This window comes from Vespa crabro, chromosome 7 (assembly GCF_910589235.1).
Source record: "Vespa crabro chromosome 7, iyVesCrab1.2, whole genome shotgun sequence".
NCBI lineage: Eukaryota > Metazoa > Arthropoda > Insecta > Hymenoptera > Vespidae > Vespa > Vespa crabro.
Window position 1 is genome coordinate 7,281,824 of NC_060961.1, and position 11,428 is coordinate 7,293,251.

The 11,428-nt window shown below is 31.6% G+C and overlaps 1 protein-coding gene across 1 annotated transcript in view; it reads left to right on the plus strand.

Annotated features, from left to right (window-relative positions):
- Positions 1 to 10,070, plus strand: part of LOC124425600 (zwei Ig domain protein zig-8-like) — a 43,825-nt gene extending 33,755 nt beyond the window's left edge. Inside the window, exons 3-7 of the mRNA XM_046966137.1 lie at positions 3,356 to 3,540; positions 3,898 to 4,111; positions 7,235 to 7,421; positions 7,890 to 8,011; positions 8,874 to 10,070. Of these exons, the coding sequence (XP_046822093.1) occupies positions 3,356 to 3,540; positions 3,898 to 4,111; positions 7,235 to 7,421; positions 7,890 to 8,011; positions 8,874 to 9,007 (842 nt within the window). The 3' untranslated portion in view covers positions 9,008 to 10,070. The remainder of the gene's footprint in view (positions 1 to 3,355; positions 3,541 to 3,897; positions 4,112 to 7,234; positions 7,422 to 7,889; positions 8,012 to 8,873) is intronic.
- The last annotated feature ends 1,358 nt before the right edge of the window (positions 10,071 to 11,428 follow it).

Genomic DNA, 11,428 nt, shown 5'->3' on the forward strand with positions numbered 1-11,428 from the left:
AGTGTATTCTCTTCCGTAGGTCGAGAGGATTCCAAGGTGATAGGGTAAACTCGGCCGGAGGCAAGACATATACTTCGTCAAAGACATTTAGTTTCTTATCCAGTGAACCAAGTGTACTGCAATAAAATCGAATCACCGAAGGATAAGTCATTTTCTTCGTCTCGTCGACGAAGAGAAATCGATCGTTCGAGCGAAAATCTTCCCAGTAACGATCGATTCAAAGTTCAATGGATGAAAGAAGCAATGTAACTTAATGAAGCGTTTAAGACATACTTTTCTATATATTAACCGGAAAAATATTCTTATACGTTCTCGTTAATATTCATATCTCCACAGAAAAGCCGCGAGTTTTATCTCCGTCTCTAAATTGAAATATCTCTTCGTAAGCCGCTCATTTTCAGTGAACTTCATTTGGAGGGAAATGCAAATATGATGTAATCGTTAAAAAAAATTTGAACGTAGTTTTTTCAAAAAAAAAAAGGAGGAGTGAACGAAAAGAAAAAAAATGAAAGGAAATATGAAAGCGATAAGATCACAGAAACCAATTAATTAATATTCTTGTTCCATGTCGAGCACTTGTAATATCGAATACTTTTTCATACAATTTTTCACGTACGCACCGCGAATGACGTTTCAATAATCGTTACATTTCACTTTAGTCCATTCCGTTCGCAATACCCTGCAAAACGAAGAGTACCGTTGAAAATTTTATAAAATCCTCTCTTCAATTTCTACGCCATATTACGTAGTTTTATTTTATCTCGGGATATTACTGTATTCCATTTGACTTAGCGAGCATGTATCGCAATACCTTCTATATATTTCAAAGATATTAGGTATCTTGAGATGCCATAGAGGAGGAAGAAAACGAAGGATTGACCTCGATGGTACCGAGAACGTAAGGAGGCCTTTACTTGTTTGCCATGTTACTTCGTTCACGGATCCGGAAGATTCTCATATCGGTGACTTTTTGACATACGTAAGAAATTGAAGAGAAACTCTTGGCACCTGAAACTCTAGCCATGTTACGTGCTATCGACTTACCTACGTTCGCTTCATATATATTGTACTTCCTCTACCGATTGTGCATTCTTAAAATTGGGTCAATGATTATTGCTTATTCAGGTTTCTATGAGGAATCATTCGATGAGAAATCACTTCGATACTTTTCGGAATTATATTTTTTATCTCATTCAACATTAAATTATATATAATTTCATTATATTATATCTATATATGTATATATTTAGTTTATAATAACATTAATTCAATTGAGTTCAATAAATATCAAAAATTATTAAAATGATAACCGTTCATTTTGTGATAACATCGATTGACATACAAATTGTTACCTTCAATTTTCATCGTTACGCGGGCTTCGCATTATGAATAAACATTTATGATGTGGCTATCAATGAATAGTATCTGACAATTTTCATTGATCATTCATTCTGAAGACTGGTATTTTCGAATGACTCATTTATAATAAAAATATAGCAAACCATGAACGAAATCAAAAGCTAATTTCCGAAAAGTGATCAATCTCTCGTGAGGCAGGTTAAACCTTTATAAATCAATTGACACACCATGAAATGACACTTTGTAGCTTCGTAAACGTTCGGAAGTAAAAAAGAAAAAAAGGAGAAAAAAAAAGAAAATGGACAATGAAAAAAGTCGTCTAAAAGATGAACACCTAACAAGCGTGATATTTTAATACTAGAATAAAAACTAAATTTCTCTTTTCTTTCTTAAGAAATTGTATAATTTTTTAATAGCGACCTTGCAATGTTAGATCTTCTTAAAAAGACTTTTCGCGAACAAGTTGAGAGTAGAATGAATGAAAGAAAGAAAAAGAGAGGAGAAGAGAGAGAAAGAGAGAGAGAGAGACAGACAGAACCGCTTTTCCACGCTTGTTTTTCTTCACTCGAGCTGGTTCCCGTATTTGAGAAGTCCACTTAACTTTTTCCACTCTTTGAACTCATCCCGCATTTGCCAAAAATGAGTGAAATAAATCCTCTTCTAACTTCGAATATTACATAGACATTTAATAATTAATAGATATATATGTATATAAGCTCAATTTGGTAGATAATCAAAAAGAACTTTATCTTTCTTTCTCTCTCTATCTCCCTCTCTATCGTTTTTCGTTTCAACCTTTTACACTCACGTTTTCTATGTCCTTTTCAATTCGCAACCTGCCTCTTTTACTCCCACCTACCAAGTCGAGTATCTCTCTTGGCTCTTCACGAACAATCTCCAGCGTTCCAAGAGTTCGACTTTTTTCAACCCCCGTACCGCTCTCAGACGGATATTGCTCCGCGTTGACTCGGAAGAGGCTGCACCTGCTCTCATAGAAGGAATATACCCTCTTTGTGTGCTCTCTCTCTTTCTCTCTCCCTTTCTTTCTTTCTTTCTTTCTCTCTCTCTCTCTCTCTCTCTCTCTCTCTCTCTCTCTCTCTCTCTCTCTCTCTCTCTCTTTCTCTTTCTCACGTTAATGACTTACGTTAATCTCTATCGATTGAATCTAAATGATCATGATAATCACTTTTAAGCTCCTTTCGTATTTTCATCTAAATGTAATGTTTTGTTTCTTTGGCTAGTTATATTTAAAAATAAAACGACTTTTATTCGTATATATATATATACATATATATATATATATATATATATATATATATATATATATATATATTTGGGTGGAAATATTCAATCTGTTTGGCTTATAGAATTAAGAACTTGAAATTGATATTTAACGAAACGAAATTCGAATTTCTATTCGTAAAGATTTGTATATATATATACGTGTATAATACATATGAATGCATGCATGTGTACAGAGTATTTTTCCGAAGAAGAAAGCCTACGCGTATAGCATTTCCACGCAAGACGTATGTCTATGGCTTACGTGAAAATCTTACTGAAATTGTACTCTCCGAGAAATTAGATCGAGGCTTTACTCGTGTACTGAGACAGTAGATGGTCCTGTTATCCCTTATTGTTCGGAACATTACAAGTGGAAGAGAAAGAGAGAGAGAGATAGAGAAAGAGAAAGGGTAAGCGAACGAGTAAGAGAGAACTATAGTACATCGTAATCTTACGAGAAATACCTAACGGTTCCATTCAAAGGAAATTGGCTGTGATTGAAAATTCTTTTTTTTCTTCGGAATTTTATAAATAAATTCTGAATTTTGTAAATAAATCAATCAATAAAAATGTGATATAGTTGAAAAAAATAGTTCATCTCAATAAATGAAACTGAAATAGTTCATCTCAATATTACACGGTTCGAATTAAATAATTTCTTATTTTATTTCATATTTCAGAAAACAGTTGAAATAATTATATATCATTTCAGAAGAAATTTCTGCTATATTGCCACCACTAAGGATACCTCGATTGAGGCATCACCGTGTAACTGATTGGGATCCTTATTTCGAAAATGCGGAAGGACAAGGAATCAATGGATCACAAAACGTGGCATTGCATTTGGGAGCTACAGCTTTGTTAGATTGTCGCGTTGCTATGCTTGCCGGAAGAAAAGTGAGTATTTAAAAGTTACTTTCTTATAATTAATAGATAAGCAATTGAAGGTAAAAAGAAAAAAAAAGAAGAAAAGAAATATGTTCAGTACATTTTTAATTATATTTTAATTATATTTATTTTTTAATTAAAATTAATTAAAAAGAAATCATTATTGATTACAAACTTATCGTTATTGTTATTTTAACGAGAAGAAAAGAAAATTGTAGAGATCTATAATTGAATCAGTGAAATATTAAATTTGTAGAATGTTATCGATCAGTTTAATCGAGGAGTAAAGTTTTATGGAAAGTTCCGTCGGATATTCCATGTCTAACTCAGGTCCGTATGTAAAACGATATTATATTTCGATCGCAGGTCATGTGGGTACGTCGAAACGACGACTGGGGCTCCCTTCTAACTCTGGGTAACATGACTCACATTTCCGACACAAGGTACAGCGTCAGTTTCCAGTATCCAAATAACTGGAGACTAGCGATTGCTGGTGTACGAAGAGAAGACCGTGGCTTGTACATCTGTCAAGTGAATACACATCCACCTAGAATGCTGGTCACGAACGTCACCGTTCTTGGTAATACTGTAACTTTGATTATACTAACGATACTTTGACTTATCTGTCTGTATTTAATTACGAGGAAACTCGATGTCAAAGAAACACGAACAATGACATATATATATATAAGTAGGTCGAAATTTGTTTAAAACTTTTCGCAAAAAATTGTTTAAGATTCGTGTTAATTCGTTCAGATGTAAATTCCATAACTTATCTTTAAAAAAAAATATTGATGAGATAAAATTTTCCAGAAAGATACGTCGGGAAAATGTGACAACCTCCGATGAGAGGTCCATTTCTTTGATATAAATTAAAACTATAAGTCGTTACATTTTCCAACGTAATAAATTCCATCTTAGACACGAATAATGTCTTTGCTTTTACATTCCTTCGACTCGACTTTCTTAGAATAGAGATCGATGAATGCGATCGAGGACGAACAACATATATCGCTTTTCGACCATGAACATTGTTCGGAGTTGACTTTACAATCGGCCGTATTTATTCAAGAATTTGCCATTCACTTCCGATTCTTGCTCGGAGTACATGAGATACGCTTTTGCTATTATTCTCTTGCTTTTACGATATCGAGCTCTCGAGACGTTTTAACAAATCGATTTTCAAATCCAAAAGGAACGTAAGTACTTACGTAGATAATACAGTCGATATAAAGAAACCTTTTTCTTGAAACTTCGTTCGTTCCTTCGTTTGTACGTTCCTTCGTTCCTTCGTTCTTTCATTCTATCGTCTAATTTCAAACAGAAGAATATTTGAAACAGAAGAATATTTGAAACAGAAGAATCATTTAATTTCATATTCATTATACCCACTTCCGATGGTGATAAATCTTAATGATGCAATTAGGAAAAGGGAATAGATTCTTAAAAGACAAAAGAAGAAGCGTAACGACGAGAGAAAGGTATTATTCTCTTCTTACCAATGAAACGGGAATAGATTTTCCCTAGGATCGTTCCTTGCAAAACCTTGATTTATTTATTCAAACCAATCGGTACTCGGATTTGAAATCACTTCGGAGTCGGTTAAGTTGATGGCATATACATGTACCTGTCGTACTTTCTTCAGATAGAATGTTTAACATTGAGAATATATATCGAACAACGCCTTTTTAAACCTTTTTTCGTCAACGTTGCACTTTAGCTCACCGACACTTTGTAAATATTTCTTTTCTTTTATTTTCTTTTCTTTTTTTTTCTTTTCATCTTTTTCTCTCTTTTTTTCGTTCATAAATGATCATTAAAAATTGTTCTACGTTTTAATCGAAATTCTCGTGTTCAATCTCTTTTTTAATAACGAAAAACAATATCGCGAAAGGATGGGACCATGAACGTCGTTATATCGGATCCTTTTGTAGCGAATAATAATATCTTCTTGTCCTCGTCAATCTTTTTCAAACCACGTGTTGGCATTACTGTTTTATTATCTATACTACGATACGTGTATATATATACACACACACGACATAGGAGAAATAGGTAAAGCGTATTCCCTGTCTCTTTTTCCTTTTCTTTATTTTTCGAAGGAACGATACTCAAATAAAAGCTTCTTTTGAAAAACCCCCATTCAACCATATTACAAGCCGGATATCTCGACTCTTCGATCCGATCTGAGAATCATCGAAGATACTTGGAACCCGTCGCATTCCGTACTACAAGTTCGTAAATACGAGTTTAGACATTCCAATGGGAAAAAAGGTCGGGCGGAAACGATAACTTTTCCTTTGATTTATCTCCAAAAAGTTTTCTCGTTCGTTGGTCATCGGTCTGAACACTTTCCTAGACATTACATTCAATCCCCCCCCGCCATCGTTCTTCTTTTCACATTTTTTGCATCGCCAAGTAGAATGCGAGAAACTTACCTGCGTTTAATCCGTTTAAGTGACGAGAAACTTTTTCTACTACTTTTTTAAAACGAAAAAGAACTTTAAATTCACTCGAATCCCTGTTTAGTATTTTATAGCATTCTTTCTCCCGTTTCCTTCCTTTCGATCGTCGTTCAAAGTGTATAGACAGAGAGAAATAGCTGATTACTTACATAATCGGACGAATCAGGACTTTCTTTAAATTATAAAAACGATCCTTTTAATCGTACTTAAGAGGCAACAGAACCGATAAATTGATACGATGTTAAAAAAAAAATGAAAAAAAAGCGATGTTAAATAAATCTCTTTTGTATTGGCTCTCTCATCGTAGTTGTATAGAATTTTCTACGAACGACTTTTTAATACGTTGTGAAAAAAAGAAAAGAAAGGTGGAGGATTTATAAAGCTTTATAGAACGTTTCTGATAAAATAGGAAGGAAATTTTGAAGAAAGACGTTGAAGGAAGAAAAGAGGATACCATCGAATATACTCGTGTACATGCATACATATATAAAGGTACACGAAGTCGATCGATCACTCATTTTTCATCGATTTGGAGTCGTAAGCGAAAGAAGCTGGAGGAAAAGAGGAGCCATGAGATCGTTTGTCGCGAAAAGACCTTGAAGATACGTCGAAGGAAATCCCTTTAGCCTCTCGCATACACAATATCAATCATTCTTTCTTTGGCTCGACATCGGCGAAACTCTAAGTTCAATTAAGATACAATAATACCGATCTTTTGATCATATTACTTTCGTTCGATCGATACCAAACTAAATATTTGAAAAATCAGAATAAATTGATCCTAGAAAACGTGTATGTACATATCCTATGTATTACCTAAAAAGTTTTTTTTCTGCTTTATAAATCAATACATCAACTCGACGATTCATTTATTATAAATTGTAATCTGGAAAAAATAAATCTTTTTATTATCAGCAAAATATCAATAATAACTTTTTTCATTCTTTTTTTTTTTATTTTTCCTTTTTCCTTTTTTTATCGATAACCTGTTCTATTCCACTGTATGACTAGAATACTATTACCCATATCAAATAAGATATGTTCGAATAAAATCATTCTATTTTTAATGGAAACTATTAAATTGTTCTCGATCGTTCGATGGTCTCCTTAAAATTTTATTTTTGTGCCATATAAAACTGTAAATTTAATGTAGATATATACCTCTGTCGAATAGTTTGAGAAATGTTACATAGATAGGTATCAAGAATAACTCAAAATATTCTATCAATATTTTTTAGCTCCGGATATAAAAATTGTCGATGAGGCCAGACACGAGTTACGTGATCGTTATTATAAAACTGGAAGTGGAATTGAACTTTTGTGTGTCGTAAGACCGTCTTGTCCAGACTCGAAAGTACCGCATCCGGTATGGAGGAAAAGTGGAGAGAATTTATCAAATCGTGTTGACGTTTATCATATTAACGGGTGAGTATAATTAACCGTACAAATCAGAAAACATTATACTCTATCAATTACGTTAAAAATATGTTATTTTCATAATATCATATCATATATTTTTTTTTAATATTAATGATTTTCACATCATCAAGTTTTCCGACATGCGAGTACGAATGCGTATGGCATTATTCCTATCGATAATTGCACGTCAAATTGAATTCATCTGTAAATTGAAATAACAAAAGTTTCAACAGGAAATATTCAAAATTAACCTGAAATATTGTCTATCTTGTATTACATATGAATTAATCAACCTTGTAGATTTTCTCTGACACGGACATACATACACAAATTCATAGTATTATCGTTTAAAGTGATCGAGAATAATCGTACAATCATCTCGATTACTTCGACAAGGGAATACCGTTTGCATTCGTGACGATATATAGCTACATCTTTATGCAAGAGAAATATTCGGTGCAATGGATTTTCCAGATCGAATGAGGAGGTGATAACGAAGCTTCATATCGAACGAGCGAAAAAGACTGACAGTGGAGAATATGCCTGTTCCGTTGGACAATTCAGCACGACAGTTGTTCACATTCACGTTCTTAATGGTAAATTTGATTAAATTTGATTAAATTTTCTGTTTCTTTTTCGTTTTCCTTCTTTTTTTACTAGAGTTTTTCTTTCCTTTCCCTTTTCTCCTTTTTATTAACTTTTTATCTAATAACGAATATTAATCCAATATTTTAATTAGTTTTTACGTTAATTAATTTTTATTCATACGACATTCTCGACGTGTAGAGAAATAGAGGAGAGATTACTTCAGAAGAAGCGTGGCATACGGATATTTGCATCGCAAAACTTTATAGTTCGTAGAAGTCGTTAAACATACTAAGAGATATTCTTGCGAACTAATACCACAGTAAAGATTTCACGTTAGAGACAAAGTCGAATCGAAGCGACTGCAACCTATTTAGTCGGGAGCCGCGTTCTAATGGACCTCGTAAAAGAATCGAATAAGAGAGTAAGGAGAGAGAATGCTTCGAGAATTACACGGGAACTTGTATGTCTAATCTATATATTATATTTCTTTGTTCATGAACTTATGTCAAAAAAGTAAATAACAAAAATGTTACTTCTTTTTTATTATTTCTATAATCATCTTCGATTAAATAATTATTTAGCGATAGGTGATATTGAGATTAGATTTATTTTAATTTTTGATTTTTTTCTTTTTTTAATAATAGAGAGAAAAAGATAGAGATGATAAGCATGGACAAATGGCTCTCATGTTCATTTTTGTTATTAATGTTTGATAAACAACGCTCTTTGTCTAAAACACCATTCTGCGAAATCTCAGATCCATATCTTTCTTGGTAAACTCTTTAAGATTAATCCTTACAATTGTGTTAGTCTTATATAAAAAATATATTTTAATAAAAAATATATTGATACAATCTAATCTAATTTCAGGTGAGAAACAAGCGGCCGTTCATCACGATCAATGGAACGCAGCGTGCACCGATTATTCCGAAGGAAATGGCGAACTTTTCGTCGTAATAACTGTCCTTCTAATACTATGTACTTTGACAATGAATTCCTTGTAAATCGTGTTTCTTCGTTTATACGACGTTACACATATGAAAGCATGTACTTGCATTCATTCACGTAAAAAAGCTACGGCTTAAAACTCTACAGTTCATTTCCGCGCAATTTTCTTTCCTTTAACATTTCTAAGTACTTCACGATATTAGAAAACGAAGTACCGTACTGTGGTCATACATGCGAGCTACGAAGATTTTTCTCGATCAAGCAAGTGAATTAAAGAACGTTATTATAAGTGTGAAAATTGAAAAAGTTAATCTTTATTATATATATTTTTTTTTCTTTTTTTTTCTTCTTTACATAGAGAGTAAATCAGTGATCATTGAAAAAAATTGTTCATATAATATATAAGGAAATCATTGAATGTATCTACAATCTCATATCAAATATTCCTATCAACAATAATTATTCATTCAGAGAAAGTAAACTTATTTGCATTACCTTTCACTTTTACTGGCTTGATTGAAAATCTCGACTATCTTGAATAATTTGAATCGATGAAATTATTTTTCTCTTACGACGATGATAACCATATTTTAAGATTATTGTTTCGACATATGAAAAATTAAATATAAATGAGTGTACATGAATGTTGAATAAATACTTGGACACAACTACTTTCACTATATTATTAGATTCGTTGAAAAGGAAAAACGATCTTGACAAATCGATACGTACTTCGAGTGAAAAATAACAGTATTATTTGAAATTTCCGTGAAGATGGTTTAATTGATATTATAAATATATACATATATATATATATATATATATATATATATATATATATGTATAAATGTATATGTAAGGAACTTGTATATAAGATAAAATGTTCATTGTACCGTAAGAAAACGTTCAAAATTGCGACCGAACGAACGTTTTCAAGTTATATGTATGTATGTACGAAACGATATGAAATGTAAATGTAAAAATATGAAAGTTTTAAAAAAAATATTTCGCAATAAGTTTCGTTCTTAAGGAGTTACCGATATCTTAAAAATATTAAATGGATGAATAAACTGTTTTTAAATCCACTCGCGATCTCATAAAATAAAGAGCTACGAATAATAATGATATCATGTAGTTTCATTTTTATATTTTGTTTTTATAATCCCAAAGCTTGTTAAAATCAGAAAAAACAATGCTAACAAAATTATACGTATAGTAAAATAGTAATAATTTTAATCTGAATTGTTTAGGTGTTGTTAAAATGAAAAGAGGTTTCTAAAATATTGAAAACAGTAAATGATGTTAGCGATTGTTAATAATATTATCAATTGTTAATAATGTACCTACTGTCGATAACGTTGGTAAAATTAAATATTTCCATGTTGAAATTTACCGGATTTGTGTCGGTAACATGTATCCTATATATCTCATGATAAATTGTAAAACTTTATACCTTTTTATCAACAGAAGATAATGTTTTTAAATATCGAGAACTTAAAAATATTTTAACTATTACTTATCTTACATTTCGGATAATATCTACAGATAGGGAAAAATAAAGAAAGAGATACGATACATAGGTAACAATGTAATTTAACTATCATCTATAAAAGTATTTTATCTACAGAAATAAGATTCTTTGTCGATTGAGAAATGAATTCGAATGAATTCAAAGAAGAAATTGATTCATATGAAAATCAATTATACTTAACATAACATGAATGATCTTTTATATTTTGAAATCATTTTCGATGACGTCGAATAGCATTAAATTTTACATTTAAAATATAAGTCATTTTGTAGTCACGCTTGAATATTTAACAAAAATTATCTTATACTAAAATTACCAAATTCTAAATCGTATTACAATTGAAGATATCTTTACGAAAGAAATTTCACATTATTCGAGCGTCCGGCATGTATAGTAGACATTCTCTAACTTTCATTTTGCTAAATACTAATGACCGTAAATTCAGATAGTACCTCAACATAGGTTAAATCCTTTTCATGAAACTAAGTTAGAGAAGTTCCACGGAAGTTCGACATCGCGTGTATAGCCGTCTTGCGTGAAAGCTTGCACAAGGTTTTCGTGCGGTATTATGTCAAACTTATCAAGAATTTATGGTGCATCACTCTTAACAATGCGAATACTTGGTCAATATAGTTGCCTCTCTTTTCTACTTACATATGTGATCTTAACAGATAAACGATACAATAAAATCATTCGATCTAGATAGTTTTAATTTAAAAGATTACTATATATAATCTATTTTACATCAGCAAAAAGCTATCCAATAATCAGTAATGTTTCTAAAAAGTTCAAGCTTCCATCTAATTAGTACGATTATTGGAGTTATTTGCGGATTAAACGAAAAGTAGAAAACTTTCGAACGGAACAATAGTAGTTCTACCGTTAGTATTTTAAATAATCTAATATCAATCTAAAGTTTAATTAAACCGAGATTAATAATTACTTA